This window comes from Rhipicephalus microplus, chromosome X (assembly GCF_043290135.1).
Source record: "Rhipicephalus microplus isolate Deutch F79 chromosome X, USDA_Rmic, whole genome shotgun sequence".
Lineage (NCBI taxonomy): Eukaryota > Metazoa > Arthropoda > Arachnida > Ixodida > Ixodidae > Rhipicephalus > Rhipicephalus microplus.
The window spans coordinates 103,828,417-103,845,954 of NC_134710.1; the positions used below are offsets into that span (position 1 = coordinate 103,828,417).

Below are 17,538 nucleotides of genomic sequence, written 5' to 3' on the forward strand. Positions count from 1 at the left end.
TGTGTGTGTGTGTGTGTGTGTGTGTGTGTGTGTGTGTGTGTGTGTGTGTGTGTGTGTGTGTGTGTGTGTGATGCTATGATGAATGGGCGACGTGGCCTGGCTCATACGCCATGTTAACTCTATTCTCCACTTCTCCAAGATCCTTCTCCAAGATGTGGGTGAGGTAAAATTTGAATGCTTCACCTGAGAGTCAGTGAAGTTGGTGATCATTTCCCGTTCCGACCAGGATGCAGCGGCGGCGTTGAACTCGAACAGGTTGAAGCAGTATTGTACGGGTCTCTCGTCCATTGATCCTGTGTACTTCGGGATGTCGAGCTCTGTCAGTGATGATGTCATGGTGCTAGTCACGACATAAAGCGATGATCCGCTTCTGCAGGCCGCATACGGTCAAGGCGTCATGTTGAGGGCTTCGTTGATGATGCGTGGCTGGTGAAGTCGCTTCCAGGTCTTCATCCCGTCGACTCAAGAAGGAAGAAGTGAGAAATAAGCCAGGCCACGTCTCCCATTCATCACACACACACACACACACACACACACACACACACACACACACACACACACACACACACACACATATATATATATATATATATATATAATGTCACAGGTGATGGGTATGAGCCATCAACTGTAGGTGGAATCCTTGGGAAGTAAAGAAAGAAGAGGGCTTTTTGACAGTTCGTTGGGACGCGGTTTCCCCCCCAGGAGCCGTGGTTTCTAGTTTCCCCTGTGGGGACTCGGTGACCGGCCTCTGAAAGGAGCATAGGATGACGAGGGAATGCTTGGTGACGTGGGGCGGCGAGGTGATGGAGATCGTGATTGGGGGCGTGGACCAAGGCGAGGAGCTTGCTGGCCCGTAAGGTACGCTTCGATGTCGCGGGGACGATCACCGTAACGCGGGCAACGAGCATCTGGGTGAAAGCCACGGAGACCAAGTTGGCGGTACTGGCAGTTACGGTAGACGTGACCCGCTTCGCCACAGTGGTAGCAGAGTGGACGGTTATCGGACGTACGCCACACGCTGGCCTTTGTGGCGTTCTGCCACGATCCAGACGGACGATAAGTTGGTGCACTCTGAAACCTTGAAACGGGTGGCGGAGTCGAAGAGGTGCCCTGGAATCGATGGCCAGCCTGATCCATTCTCCCCATGGTGGGATCAGGGCCATGTGGTGCAGGAGATCGCAGAGCCGCCGCATAAGTCAGCACAGGGGCCTCAGGTCTTGTTGGCGCGAGTGGGGTGACCACGTGTCGGATCTCATTTCGGATTAAGTCTGCGAGATCACTTACTGGTGGTTGGGGTCCCGCTGCTTGGAGTTGGCGCAGCTCGTCCCGCACGACGCTTCTTATGAACTCAGCGAGGGCATGCCTCTCGCTGTCACCCCCGATAAAGCATGCAGCAGAGGTCAGGTCGTGGCGTTCATACTGTGACGACCTATACTGGAGAGTACGCTCTATTGTGGTTGCCTCATTTATGAACTCTGCCACAGTCGTCGGTGGATTGCGCACGAGTCCGGCGAAGAGCTGCTCTTTTACCCCACGCATTAAATGCCGCAACTTCTTTTCCTCGGACATTGCAGGGTCAGCACGCTTGAAGTGTCGAAGCATGTCCTCGACAAACATCGAAACTCTTTCGTTGGGTCGTTGGTTCCGAGACGAGATAGCCTGCTCCGCTCTCTCTTTCCTTTCAGTGCTGCGGTACGCATCACGAAACTGTCGGCTGAACTCATGCCACGTCGCAAAGGAACCCTCGTGATTCTCGTACCACGTTTTGGCAGAGTCTTCTAACGCAAAGTAAACTCTCCGCAGCTTGCGAGCTTCATTCCATTCGTTGATGTTGGCAACTCGATTGAAGTGGTCAAGCCAGTCGTCAACATCTTCATAAATGTCTCCATGAAATGAGCGTGGTGTTTGCGGCGCATGAAAAACATGCGGGAGAAAAGAATAGGCGGCGTTGGTTTGACTCGCCTGGTTGTTAGTTGAAGTTGCCATCTCGTCTTGAGAGAGGGGACCGTACTCGGGAGATAGTCCTCGCAGGCGGCGACTGCTTCGTGCCGTGGGAGCTGTAGCTGTCTCCAAGTAGCTCGGTGTGTCGGCTGAAAATCTGCAGCCGAGGCGCATTTACCCAGCACCTCCACCAGTGCCCCGAACGTAATAACAGAGAGCGACGAAACGACGTCTTGCTTGCCCTCAGACCAGGACGCAAAAGCCCTCTTCTTTCTTTACTTCCCAAGGATTCCACCTACAGTTGATGGCTCATACCCATTACCTGTGACAATATATATATATATATATATAAATATATATATAAATATATATATATATATATATATATATATATATATATATATATATATATATATATATATATATATATATATATATATATATGCCAACCCTGCCACGCAATACTCTTTTTTTTCGTTCGTGTTCTGGCAGACTTGATGCCTTCAGGTACAGTATGCCCGGTCAGTTGTGAGCTTCTTAAAAAATTTAAAATACCGTGATGCGTGATACCAGCAGTGAAAAAGCGAACGAGTGTTCCACTCTCACCGTCATAGCAACAAGTGGCGCTAACACTCCCAGGTTTTAATGCGCATGTATATCCGGGTTGATTGGCCCCGCCACGGTGGTCTAGTGGCTAAGGTACTCGGCTGCTGAACCGCAGGTTGCGGGATCAAATCCCGGCTGTGGCGGCTGCATTTCCGATGGAGGCGGAAATGTTGTAGGCCCGTGTGCTCAGATTTGGGCGCACGTTAAAGAACCCCAGGTGGTCAAAATTTCCGGAGCCCTGCACTACGGCGTCTCTCATAATCAAATGGTGGTTTTGGGACGTTAAACCCCACAATTCAATCAATCCGGGTTGATTGGCCGATCATGAAAGAGGCCTTTGCCCTAAAGTGGGTCTAGACAGGCTGATGATGGTGATGATAATGATGGTGATGATGATGATACCCGATAAAGTGTTCGGGAGGATGATCGCCATAAGTGCTTACCATAACTTACCATAAGTGCTTTAAATATAAAACTGTCGAAACCCTAAAGAAAGGTCGGAAACAATGGATGCCGCGAGAATGTCTGGAAATGATTAAGAAGAAAAATCTACTGTACGCGAAATTAGTGAAAACAAGACACCATAACGATCTTTCAGAATTCAAGCGGTATAGAAATTTTGTAACGAAGCACCTGAGAAAAACTAAGGATGCGTACTATGAAGCTCTCTTCAAGAGGGTTAGCACTCGTGGCAACGTGCTTTGGCGAGAAATAAATAAGCTTTTAAATAGAAGTTGCTCTCGAGACAACGCACTTGAGTTAAACATAGATAACAAGATAGTAAAAGGTGAAGAACTTGCTAATAAATTTAACGTGTACTTCACAACGCTGGTGTCCTCTGATTTATCAAACCCTTCTCGTGCCTGTAATAGTGATTACAGGGACTTTCTAGGTGTGCCAAACATGAGCACTGCATATTTTTTAAACACAACTCCTGAAGAAGTATTGTCTGTATTTATGTCACTAAAAACACTACTGCTCGGGACATAGATGGCCTACAAATGAAGCCTATTAAAGCAGCACTTGATCTTTTGTTACCTGTTCTTACCCATCTGTTTAATATCTGCTTATCTACGGGAGCTTTCCCAGAAAGAATGAAGCATGCGAGAGTTAGTGTCTTATACAAATCTGGTGACCGAAATATCTTTTCGAATTATCGTCCGATCTCCATACTTCCTGTTATATCTATAGGACTAGAGAAAATCATATATCAATGTGTCATGTCTTTTTGTGAAAAGTACTCTATATTATCACCGCATCAATTTGGCTTTCGACGGGGCATGTCCACTAAACTGGCTCTCCTCACACAAAAAGAACTCATACTTAACTCATTTGAAAAGAAACTGTTAACACTGGGTGTTTTTATTGACTATTCCAAAGCATTCGATAGAATCAACCAGGAAGTACTCTATGCAAAATTGCGTCATTATGGTTTTCGGGGAACCCCACTTGACTTTCTGAAATCTTATTTATCACAAATAAAGCAATCTGTAGTTATAAATGACAGCCCATCCTCCCTACTAACCATAACGTCAGGTGTACCTCACGGCAGCATATTAGGGCCCCTACTGTTTAATATTTATGTAAACGACATAACAAGTGTCAGCAAATATGTGGACTCTATAATTTATGCAGATGACACTAGTATAATTTTTCATGGTAACGATTTAGGTAAGCTTGCAGACTCAGCCAACAACATTCTTAACGACATCTTCACATGGAGTACTGCAAATTATTTAATGATCAACACAAAAAAATCCAAAGCTGTGGTATTCTCACAGGTTCAGAAGGCTGTCTGTCTTGGTTTGGATACATATCTAGGGCCCGAAAAAATTAAGGTTGTCAAAGAAGTTTCATCATTAAGAGTAATTTTTAATGAAAATCTTAATTGGAACGAACACGTTAATAAAGTAACTAGAAATATAGCTAGGACGTGTGGTGCTCCCTCTAAACTTCGACAGATACTTCCAGCAAACGTTGAACTTTTACTCTATAATACGTTGTTTTCATCTCACATAAACTATTGTAGTCTAGTTTGGGCAGATACATCTAAAGCGAATCGGAACAAAATATTTTTACTGCAGAAAAAAGCGATTCGTCATATCGCAAACGTTCCATACGACGCACATACAAGTCATTTATTCAGAGAATATAAGATTTTACCGATCGATCACATACACAGCTTCAACCTTATTATGAAATACAAACAAAGCTTGCTATCAAACAACGCTTGTTTTCTTAAACTGTGTAACCTCAGAAAAAATACACAATCCTATTATGACATTCGGAAAAGGCCTTCCTGGTTCGTTCTTTATTCGCAAACTAATCACGGTTTGAGAAGACTTGAACACTGTATTCCAGCTTGTTTTAACATGTTTGAAAATAAAAACATCGACATCTTTAATATACATAAAAAACAACTTAAGAACCTTCTCATCCAAATTGGCGGCGTGTAGTTTAGCTTCTAGTTGTCCGGCTACAATACTATATGTAAAAGAAACACCCTATAAGAGTGCTCATGTGTAACATGGCATCCTGTGATGTTTGCTTTCTTTGACATTATTTTCGTTGCTTTTTTTTGCGAGTAAAACATGCCAAATTTCACTCGTCAGTGTTTCCCTTGTGCATCAAAACTTGTGCTTTTCGCATACCTAGTGTTGTAAATGTTGTATAATCATTTTGTAATACTTTGGTAGCCGTTTAGCAACGTGTGCATTGTTTCATGATTAACCGTACGCTTTTTTCTTTTGTTATTTGTTGTTTTTCTCTCTTTGTGGTTTGCTTATTTTATGTAAACTTGAAACTGATGTAATTTTGATGCATTTTCTTTTTATTTCCTAATTTCTTGAAGTTTTGAAAATACACGTCAAATTGTTTTTTCATGTTTGTGCTCTGCGGATTTTTGTAATGCCAAGTGAAAAGGGGTAGGAGCCTCGTCGAGCTGCTAACATAGCAGCTTTTCGCTCTTATCCTTGCGTTTTCTTTTTCGCAACTCTGTGGAGAAAATGCTCAATAAAACTGAAACTGAAAACTAAAGTGTTCCGGAGGATGATCGCCACTGCAGCTCAATCAGTAGAGCGTCAGACGTGTTCTTCGAAAATTGCAGCGTCGGTACTTGCAGGTGGCAAGCTTTCTGTTTGTCTATTTTGTTTTTCTTCGCAGTTGCATAATAAATGCCACCAATAACGTACCTTCTACTTTATCTGGGTTGATTTCCAATTAGGTTTGATTAGAGTTGTGTCTGAAAAAAAAAACAAAATCAGGCCTTAAGTTCCCCATATTTCATCCAACACTTCCACCGAGAAATGTGACATTTATAAAACGTTTATTCCACACTATTTCAAGCATGTATTGTGTTGCTTGGTTTTCTTTTGTTCTTCTTCTGTAAATAATGTCCAGCATTATGGATGTATCTCTCTCGACTTAGAGCGGGATAGCAGCACAGTGTCAGGTGACAGGTGTCACGGTTTGTACACAGTCGGTGCCTTTTGTGGTATCAGCGCTGGTACTAGTATTGCCTTTTCAGGGCGTCACCACACTGCTCTCGTCCACCCTGGCATTGGTCTGGGGTCAGACGGCTAGCATCGCGGAGCTCTTTCAGCTCCGCCATGGCATAGGCTTGAGGACAGTCAGAGTATCGAGAGGCGAGCTTCAGGCACTCCGATAGGACGTAGAATGCGCTGAAAAAAAAAAGATATAAATGAATTATAAAACGTTTTATACTCGCTGTTTAAACACAGGTTTGTGTCGGGATGCTTCCATTATGGAAGTTCACCATGCTGCTTTTTTACAGAAAATGAAACTGACAATAGCACAGCTAAATTAAGTGTATAGATATGTGAAAATACACTTTCCCTAAGTGTGTTTAGTACGTGCGCCATGTTGCGAGAATAAGAATAAAAATTGTAACATTCCGAAAGTTTCCTATGCAGAATTTCAGTGTACGAAATGCATGCGAACAATGTAGAGAATTCAGAAGTGTTTACGTCTGCATACTTTCTACGCGTATTTAGTGCTATATAGGAAGCTAAACATAAGATGAACTATACACAGATGATGCAAACAATGCTAAAAGTCGAAGGTATCACATAATTTGAGTAAAAGTGACACATTACACTGGCGCGTAATGATTGGAATAAGTTGTATTTTCCCCCTGCTCTTTTTGTTTCTTTTTGCGAACACAGATCTGATAATGCCGTCCTATTTCATCGTTCTTGCTAAGTTTAGTTGTTACTATTTCTTAGTTTTCTCACGGTTGCGCTGTGTGACAAAACACTAGGATCTTTAATGCTGCACTTAGTTATCTTTTGTTGCGTATGCGAATACGGCTAAAACACCGAGCAACCGCAGCTGAAACAGCTGTCTCTCAGTAATCGCTGCTCGCGCTATCCGTTTGCTTCGAGTGCTCGCCTAATGGCCATTTCATGCGTCCGCAGCGCGCATCCTGCATGCATGCGCATCGTCGAAGCAATGGAAACGGTTTTCCCACCAGCATCTCTGGGAAGCTGACGCCTGTTGCAAATTGGTTTCGTGTTTGGTCCTGCAGCGGCCCGCATCCCGGCGGTAACCCATGTGGTCGCATCCGAAGGCGGTCGTGAGCACTGCGAAGGGCAAGCAGGGAATAGGTGCTATAGTTCCTCGATTTCGTCAATGGGCGTTTATCACTCATAATGGCTGAAACGTGCGTGGACGTTCGAGCATTTAGAAATATCCAAGCAATGGTACAAAGCATTGGATGATCGAACAAGAAGATAAACGAACAAAAGAATGAATGATCAAAGGAACTAACAAATCGGAAATAAACGCGGCTTTCGCAGTTAATGCACAGATAGTCAAGAAAAAAATTCAAGTCCACTGATGCATGTCATCTAGTTCTGGTGGATAAGGCGACGTTTGACCTAATTCGGTACGTGCAGAGCTGTTGGTAGGGGGGTATAGTGGTACGTATATATATGATACAAGTGCTGAGAAAATAAGTTACACACACACGCACACACACACACACACACACACACACACACACAAACACACACACACGCACACACACACACACACACACACACACACACACACACACACACACACACACACACACACACACACACACACACACACACACAAACCTGAAGGAACTCCACTAAAATGATTTTGGGTATTTGTAATCATTGTGTCACTTTGTCGTCTTTGACACTTCGGCTGTTCTGTTTGTCGTTGCTGCGCTCATTTCGCATATTAGGGTGATGCGACATACGTAGTCCGACAAGTAGGTGTTATAGAATGCGCATGAGTATTCAACTGTGCCTGTAGTTCCCATTTCCGCCGTAACTCCCGTTCTTGTTCAGTGTTCTCATGCCACCCTAGCCGATACAAAGGGTTCAGATATATTCACCTTTCGCAACTGTTGGTGTTTAGCACAGTCAATATCTCCTTTTTTGTCATATAAGACAGTCAGTGCGTCAGGGTAAAAAAATAAGCCGTTCCTGCTCTATGAAAATTTTAACCGACAACATGCCTGTACGAACTTAGAGGAAAAGCGTTTTTGTTGCTAGTAGGTCTAACAATCTCTTTACATGCTTCAGAACGTCTAGCCCAGGACCTCCACTGAATACGGCCCTGTAAATTCAAAAAGTCAAAATGCTGTCTAGTACATTGATGCATACCTTTTTTTTTTGGTCCTGCAGTACATTGATACTAACGTTCATTAAAAAATGAACATTCAAAAAACAAACGCTAATGATTACGCCACTAAAGAAAGTAGAAACTGGTGCCGAGATACTCTCTGTTCAACCACAAGCTGGCGCTGCTGGGAGGGGTCTGTGACATGTCCTTACATATATGTACTTTCGCCAGTATAGGTAGAGTGTACTCTGTAGTGTAGGGACTGGTACAATTAGGAACTAAGTTGTGTGCTTGAGTGGTTAAACAGCATCGTACCTCTCGCTGTGTTAAATTCAACATTATTACGAACTAACAGACAATAAAATAGGGCACGTTATTTGTAGTAACTGCAACACGATTATATTTAACGAAACTAACAAATGTAAAGCAAACCTTCGAACAGATTTAGAAGGTCGCACGTTGGGTCCCTGCCGGTGGCAACGTATCTTCACGTCCACATTACTTTACCTGCCTTTATAACTCAATTAGCACAGATAACATCCCCGATACTTTCTCTGGCATTAATGTCTGTTAGTTTCTCTTTAATATTGCGCCTGAAAAGAAAGAAAAGGAGCCCTTAAAAAAATTAGGCACCTTCGCCCTAGAGAAATGCCAAGCCTGAAGCAAGTGAGGAGCTGGGCAGCCTTTTTTATTTCTCTTCCTTTTATTGCGATATTATTGCGATAGCAATGATGTGGACACTCCCGGCTGGATTTCGCCGCCGGCGTCGACGTCGATGTCATGCAGCGTGTATGTATACGTATCTATATACATATGAAAGTGCAAGAAAGAAAAAAAAATCCAGCAGAAGGACTCTGGTGCGCGGAATCGAATGCGAGGCATTAACCTCTGAGCCACCGAGAGGTGCCTCCTTAAACGTTCAAACGGCAATCTATTTATATCTACCACTTACCGCTACGGGCATCTCCGGGTGGTGGAACTATTGTGCTTTCAGCATTATCAGTAAGATTGCGCAATGAGCGCTCGGCGGCTCTCATCTCTTACGCGTACTTTGGCCCGCGGAGAGGAGGGGAGTGGACGAGATCTCACGCGCCCTTATCTCCCGGTGGGGAGAATCATACGTCTTGACTGGCGTCGGGCTTGCACAGGAATGATTCTGTTGTAGCTACGGGGCGCACAAAGGTCACTGCAATCGTTGCATAACCTCCGTTTGCGAAAGGGTCACACTTTTCAAACAGAACGAAGCAACAACTGAGACGCTTATTCGCGTTCATCTGTACCTGTAAGTAGGTTTCGTGTGCTATTTGTGCGGGAGAAACGCGGGGCACGTTTCGATCTGCTTGCCATTCTGCACGTGACCTTCCAATTTGTTGCTATCGCGTTCATTGCTTTGCCTTTATGGCAAATCTGTGACCCCCCCCCCCCCCTTCTTTCCTGTACTCTATTAATTTTTCTCTTTATTAATAATTGTTGGGGTTTAAAGTCTCAAAACCACCATATGATTATGAGAGACGCCGTAGTGGAGGGCTGCGGAAATTTTGACCGTCTGTTTTTTTTTTCTTTCGACGTGCACATAAGAGCCTCAAGCATTTTCGCCTCCATCGGAAATGCGGCCGCCACAGCAGGGATGTGATCCCGTGACCTGCAGGTCAGAATCCGAGTGCTTTATGTACTAGGCCACCGTGCCGGGTCTCTTTATGTCTCTTTATTTATTTTCCTCTTCCTATTTTCATCCTTCATTTCTCTCTGTCTCTTTGTTTCTCTCATGCTTCCGCTTTTTCCATTTTTACACGTGGTTTCGCTTGCCTTAAGCTAAGTGACGGCAGCATACGAAAGCCCGATCCCCTAAAGTTCCCCGCACTTCGTATCATCACGATGACGCTCGAAGAACAATAAAAAGATTATTTTTCTTTGGCGCGAGCACGTCCTCAAATGACTATGCTGTATGCGGTGTTGTCTGCTTTATTATAATCATCAAGGCGTTCCAGCAAGAAAAGAAAAAGACATTTTTTTTTGCGCGAGCATTCGCTTGTTATCCTACAGATGGCTATGCTATACATGTGGTTTTGCACACGCTACGCCAAACGACGGCAGCACACTATCACAGCAGCCCGGCCTCCAAAAGTGGTCTGCAATTAAATCGAAACCGCTATGCGCGTGATAGATTCATGATTAGTATGCGATAGCAATAAATATGGTCAGTCCTGTTTTATTGGCTAACGGAATCGAATCTAGGTCACGGCTGCTGCATTTGCGACAAAAGTGAGAACGTTTGAGAGCGGTGTACTTGGATTTATAAGTGTACGAAAAAAAACTACGGGTGTTTCAAATTTCGAGATCCCCTTCACTGGCATACGTCCCTTGTAATCATATCGCGGTTTCGGGACGTGAAACCCGAAGAATTATTATTATTAGTCCTGTTTCCTTATATTCTTTTTTTTACGTGGTCCACTGTTTCGAGGTGTACGTAATTTGTGAAGAAAGATGACCAAAGAAAAAAAAAGTCTGGTTGGTCACTGGGTTTTCTGTCTTCTTATACTCTGGGAGTGAGATCGTAGGTTAGAACCTCCTCACAGGCAACATTTCTTTGTTTATTTCTGTATTCAAAGCTCAGAAGTTCGACAGTTCAAGCCCAGACAGGCTAAGTTATGGTTTCGAGTCATTTTTGACTACTACAGGCCCCCTGTGCGCGGGATCGAGTCCCGGTTGTGGTGGCTGTATTTCCGATGGAGGCGGAAATGTTGTGGGCCCATGTGCTCAGATTTGGGTTCAGGTTAAAGAACCCTAGGTGGTCGAAATTTCTGGAGCCCTCCACTACGGCGTCTCTCATAATCATATGGTGGTTTTGGGACGTTAAACCCCACATATCAAACTATATAAAATCAAGGCCCCCCGTGTATTAAATGAGAAGCGGGCTCCAATCTAGTTGGTCTAGCGACATTATGGAATTAATAATAATATCTGGGGTTTCACGTCCCAAAAGACCGCCATATGATTATGAGAGACGTCTTAGTGGAGGGCTCTGAAAATTTCGACCCCCTATATGATTGTTTAACGCGCACCCAAATCTAAGTACACGGACCTCAAGCATTTTCACCTCCATTGGAAATGCAGCCGCTGCAGCCGGGGTTCGATCCCACGACCTTCAGGTTAGCAGTCGAGTACCTTAGCCACTGGACAATCGCAGCGGGGCGATGTTATGAAAGTAGCACGCACGCCCCGCCATGGTCTAGTGGCTAAGGTACTCGGCTGCTGACCCGCAGGTCGCGGGATCGAATCCTTGCTGCGGCTGCTGCATTTCAGATGGAGGCGGAAATGTAGGCCCGTGTGCTCAGACTTGGGTGAACGTAAAGAACACCAGGTGGTCAAAATTTCCGGAGCCCTCCACTACGGCGTCTCTCATAATCATATGGTGGTTTTGGGACGTCAAACCCCATGTATCAATCAATCAATCAATCAATCAATCAATCAATCAATCAAAAGTAGCACGCACGAAAATGGAACAAGAAGAAGACACACGGAACGCTACTTCCATTTGATATCGGTTACATATTGTCCCGGGGCCCCGCCGTGGTGGTCTAGTGGCTAGGGTGCTCGGCTGCTGACCCGCAGGTCGCGGGTTCAAATTCCGGCTGCGGCGGCTGCATTTCCGATGGAGGCGGAAATGTTGTGGGCCCGTGTGTTCAGATTTGCGTTAAGTTAAAGAACCATAGGTGGTCGAAATTTCCGGAGCCCTCCACTACGGCGTCTCTTATAATCATATATATGGTGGTTTTGGGACGTTAAACCCCACATATCAATCAATCAACATATTGTCACGGGGTCGTGACGTCGACTTCAGTTTGGAGCTAGCGCCCTGTGCGTCGTCTTCTTGTCCCATCTTTATGTGCTTGCCGCTTTCATAATTTCCCATCTATTTTCCTTGAGGCGCTACGTATTGCTATTGAAAACGTATTGCGTTGAGTTACAGACATAATTTCTCCGCTGTACTCACCAATGAATGGTCATAAAATAAATTAAAAGGGCACTTAAAGTGGCAAGAAAAACCAGAATAATTGTTAAGTCGTTGAACTGAATAGTAGGCGCATGCTAAGGGAGATTGCCTAGCTATATAGTTGGTTGGAGTTCATCATTCATGTGGGTATAGTGCATCACAACAAGGACATAAAAGAGAGACAGACGCACACACAATGCTAACTTGCAAAACAAGTGACGAGTTAAAAGCTAGCGCTGTCTCTCTCTCTCTCTCTCTCTCTCTTGTGTCCTTGTCGTGGTGCGCTATATATAGAGTTGCCGCGTGACTTGCAGAGCAAGCGGTTTCATTATAAAAAAAAACACAAAAAACAAAGCTTTTCGCAGCACGCTGTAGTAAAAGGCTTCTATATTTGAGCGAGACAGCTAGGCTGGAAGCTGGCAACACTAATGTATATCTATAGATGCGTTATGAGTATACGCATTGAATGCCATGATTGTGATATCGCGAGCATGCCTCATGGGCGACGTTGTGAAGTGGCACCTGTCTATGCACCACATCGCTTATAAAAGAGCGATTTCGGGTACCAGCGCATCCCACAGCGAGCGCGAGAAGTGTTGGCGGTGCACGAAGGTTACACTCTAAAAGCAGTCGCACCCTTTGGGGAGCCTTTTCTATCTTACAATAACAATCGCCATCTGGCTTCCTCGCGTTTCTTTTCTCGAAAACTGAGTGCCCGCCACTTTCCTGTCGAGAATACTGTGTCACGCTAATAGCGTGCACGCCGTCCGTTATTTTAAGGCACAGGGGTGTGTGGTTTTAAAGGGAAGAAAGACACGCGAGAAAGATGACGACTGTTGTTGTAAAATGGCTTAGTGGCAGAAAAGAAGCTGTCGAGGTCGCCAGAGAGAAAGGTATACTATGGAAAGATCAGGAAATCAGCAGGTATATTGTTGTGTTGTCTAACGCAGGAGTGATTGATTGATTTATATGTGGGGTTTAACGTCCCAAATCCACCATGTGATTATGAGAGACGCCGTAGTGGAGAGACGCCTGTCGCCGGAAGACAGTCATCGTGCAGCGGTGCACACGTAAAATAGGCCACCGCTGGAGATGGTGGTTATGATGAAATATAATAAATGAACTGGTCTGCATGACTTCCTTGGGTTGAGCAAGGCAGTGAAACTAATCAAAGTAACGCGGGAAGCTTCTATATTGGTTGGTCTGTGCAGATTCATGTTCCTCTTCTTCGTGTTCCTGTTTTCATCCCACTGCTCCCCTTAAACTTTATCAAAGAGCTTTGATTGCATTAGTGTTCGAGCATGTCAATAAATGCTTCCTTAAGGCAGCCATGTGGCTTCCTTCGAGTTGGATGTCTTTCTCATGCATGCCTTCAAGGTCAACCGAAATTCAGGGTAATCTGCAGGTAAGAGTCGGTCCACTTCGTGTATTTTTTAGTATATACACACACCGGTGGTCGAGTGCAATGCTTTACTTTTTGTATTTTCTTGACTCTGCGAGTAAATCAACGGTGGTTCTCGTGGTACTTTATGAGCCCTGAAGTAGAGCTTACACCATTGAAAACTGTAGGATTGTTTTTTTTTTAGTGGTGAGAGTGAGTGCGCAATCAACCTATGACTCTTGTTCAAGTTTTTATAGCGGGTCTATTAAATCACAGCGCAATTGTGATGGGGGTTAAATATAAACAGGCAATTTTTAAGCTAACAAAGTGCATCACGCATACAGCAGGCAGTATTTATGAATAAGTGGGTTATTTTCCAAACGCGAGTGTATCATAAATGCACTTTGTCATTGGCTTGCAGCCTTGAGTAATGTGGCCATCATCAGGGTTGGTTGATTTTTTTGTCTAAGAAAAATTCAAGCGCAAGAAATTTTTATGAATACGACTTGAGATTGAAAGGTTTAATCGAGCAGGAGAGTTAGAAGGCCGATGTTAGAAAATCTTGTGAAGACTCGTATTCTGTCTACAGTAAAGAGAAAGTGCGATTAAGAAAGGTGTAAAAGTTTTATAGCACGTTGAAAATGGCAGTAAAGTTCAAAGCATATTACGTATGAACATATTCAAAAGCACAAACACACAACAACGCTAACCTTATTGTGATACATAGAATGAATGCAATCAGTGTGCGATTTCCGTCAATGTATATTTGCTATTTCAAATGTACGCTCATCATTTGGATACAGTTAATAACATATATCTTAGTCTCGGACTTATCGCAGCAGTACTGTAGAAAAATGTTCTTAAATAGCTGCGAGTCATGCCCTCGAGCAGCACTTTACCAACCACAACTAAATTCGTGCATATACATAAGGTGGAGAAGTTTCAAACCAGATGTGAATCCTACAAACTTTAGGGGTGTTATAATTTACCACCTTTACAGCAATAGAGGACTGTAAAGTGCTTGCTACATATAAGCAGTGGCGAGAGCATAAACTATATTTTGATGGAACTCTCCTTCAGTGTATTATTTTGCAGCATGTATGAATACCTTGATTGTCTTTCTTTAAGTACTTATGCATATTTGCTTACTATATAGCTATTGTTTGTTATACAACAAACATATGTGGACAAGTTGAGGTAGCGTCTCGGCGCTGCAAATGGTGTATAAGATCAAATAAAATAGTAAAGGCGTACTTACAGATGACTACAAGGGCCACGCTGAAAATTGTTGCTTTCATGGTTGTTGTTTTCTGTTTTTCAGAGAATATGAGGAGTTTGGGTTGTTGTTGTCTGCTTCTGAGGAGAAAAAAAAAGGTAAGAGTATCGAATCGGCTCAATCGCGCCGGAGTATCTCACTGAAAAGTGTAACTACTCGAAGGCCTAATATGCACTCTTTATACAATAGCTACATACTTCTGACAGCCATTTGAAAGCATGGGATTCGTCGCACTTCTCTTGAATGTACTATTGTGAGAAACAGGAGTTCGAACACGTGAGTGCTGGTGAATAGCCTCGAAACCTACATTGGCAGATACGCAGCAGCAGTTGTTGGAAGGAAAGTGGAAAATGTGGTGCGCTTCTCGTATACCTGTTGATCCTCCCGCCTAGGCATCGTTGCTACAAAACGGTGGCTTTTGGGACGTCATGTGGCTTCCAGCGGTGATATGAAGTCAGATAACCCGCACAGCCACACTTAGCATATCTCAGCAGCTACCCATGTGGCTGCTGACGTATCGGCTGTGACGTAGGCTGCCGTGATGCCATGCCTGTATTGTATGCAGGAGGTGTTGGCAGCGCATTTTGATACAGGTCTTTCACTTACTTTGTTTTTAGTGCATTTTTATTCTTGCTATTATCGCTAGTGGCAGATTGCACGCAATCATCTGCCGTTTGCTCACAACACTAGCGAAGCGGGAGTGCAAACAGACAGATGAATAGCAGCCCTCCTTTCCTGTCTGATTTCGGCAGCGCCGCCACGTATCACGTTACCTTGGTTTTAAGGCTACTTGCCACGTGCTCGCGTGTTCGAGCTCATCCTGCTCACGATAGTACGTCCAAAGAAACAAACAGAAATGGAGTGTGTCATTTTTTTAGCTGTAAGAGAAATTCTTTGAAATAATGGCATAGGGAACCGTTTCGTGACTAATTGCTCTTATATACGTCAACTCGCAATACAGCTCAGAGTACACTAAAAGTGATTGCAATACGAACTAAGACTGTCCGATTACGGTAGCAAACACCTCAACGATGTTGGGCGGCTGATGAAAAGGGGTCCTATGAAGCGAAAAGCTTTCTGGAGGTGGCCTCGTGATGTCAAAAACAGTGATACCTCATGATACGTAAGCTTCGTAAATTAAGTGGCGTGAAAAAATTGCTTTTCATCCCAGTCTAAGGATTCCGCTTGAAGCACTATATACAATAGACGTTTTCATACGCATACTTAGCGCACAATGTCCTGGTCACGTATGGAACGCAAATTTATATTAGTATTAGTTCATGAATTTTAGTGCTGGAATATGTGAAAGTTTTGAATAGCCTAGCCATGCTACCAGTGCGTCGCAATGAACAAGGTTTCCTTGCGATTAATATGAAAAACAAGGTCCGCAATATTAAAAAACAAGGTTTTATTATGGGATAGTTACTATTCCATAGTAAGCATACCAAAAGACAAGGGCACATGGGGCCTATCGCTGTTCTTTCTGTCCCCTTGTCTTTGTGTATGCAATACGCCACTCTATAATGGGTTATCAAGAAGGTAATTAGTTATTGCGCTTATGATATATGTCATCGGGATGATAAATAAAGCGAAATGACTGATACCGTAAACATATATACCAGATTACAAGCTGGGGCAGCAAGTTCAGCATTATGACACCAAGCATAAATACATTGACTTCTGGCAGCTTTTCGGAACCTTCGAAAAAGACACCTGTTTGACACAGTGCATGAAGAACCACTGAATAACCGAGGCAAATCTTGACCTCCCAACGACTTGAAAAATAGGTTCAGTAGACATCGAGAGCCGTAAATAATCTTCGCGAAATCTAGCCGTGTTTGAGCTACAGGCTTTATATACGACCCATGCACGGGCGCTACCCCGTCAAGGTCCCTGCAACGCGCGCCAGGCGCGCTTCCAGTGAGAACCTTACCTGTCGAGCTGCGGCGAAGCACTGTCGATTGTAGCGGTTGTTCGGGCTCCGCTTATGGACCCGCGAGCGGTTATCCTTGGCAGAAGAATGACACAGAAATCAGGAAGTCGGTCCGTGACCGTTTACTGTCCCTCTTTCCGAAGAACCTGTTCGAAGAAAGGAACGCTTCGAGGCGCCCCTGTTGGTTATACAAATGAACGGGCGGCCGGGGCTTCGTTGCGTAAGTGTGCCATCAACGCGGCTGCAATCACCTTTGCCCGAGACGTGGACAGCGTACGTCTGGGGTTGAACAGGATGTACGCACCATTGAAGGGCGCACGTTAGAAAACACTTTTGCTCCCTCGATTTGTCTTGGCATGTTTTCACGTATCCAACGTTTCTTTTTTTTTCACTCTTGCACGTAAATGATTTTCACTGATATTGCTTCTTGTGCTGGCAAGTTGTATGAATTCCGTTACTTGTTTTGCATAACATCTTTTCCTTGCAATTTTCAAAGCTTGGACATCAGTTCCGTCTTTCTAGTACAATGTAGGTCTTGTTACGATGGTTTTCGCAGAAATTTTGCTGCAAAACCTTCTGCGTTTGTATAACAAATACTGTGAGGATACCGATGTCGCTAGACGAGAGCCAGTTGAATTGAACTCTGACCGAATCAGCAAAATAGTTTGACGGAGAACTCAGACAGTATAGCCAAATTTAAGACATTGTTAGCACCAAACTTCCCAATACTTTCAATAAACACATACATTATATTTTTTTACCGTAAGTGGCGTGTGTCGGCATCA

General features: G+C 44.1%; 1 protein-coding gene across 1 annotated transcript; it reads right to left on the minus strand.

The window, feature by feature from the left end:
- Positions 1-5,858: 5,858 nt before the first annotated feature.
- Positions 5,859-16,904, minus strand: LOC119175456 (uncharacterized). Its single transcript, XM_075877347.1, has 4 exons — positions 16,754-16,904; positions 14,803-14,900; positions 7,040-7,151; positions 5,859-6,230 (listed from the first exon to the last, which is right to left on the minus strand). The coding sequence occupies exons 2-4, from the start codon at positions 14,840-14,842 to the stop codon at positions 6,059-6,061; spliced, it is 324 nt and encodes a 107-aa protein (XP_075733462.1). The 5' UTR covers positions 14,843-14,900; positions 16,754-16,904; the 3' UTR covers positions 5,859-6,058.
- Between the last annotated feature and the right edge of the window lie 634 nt (positions 16,905-17,538).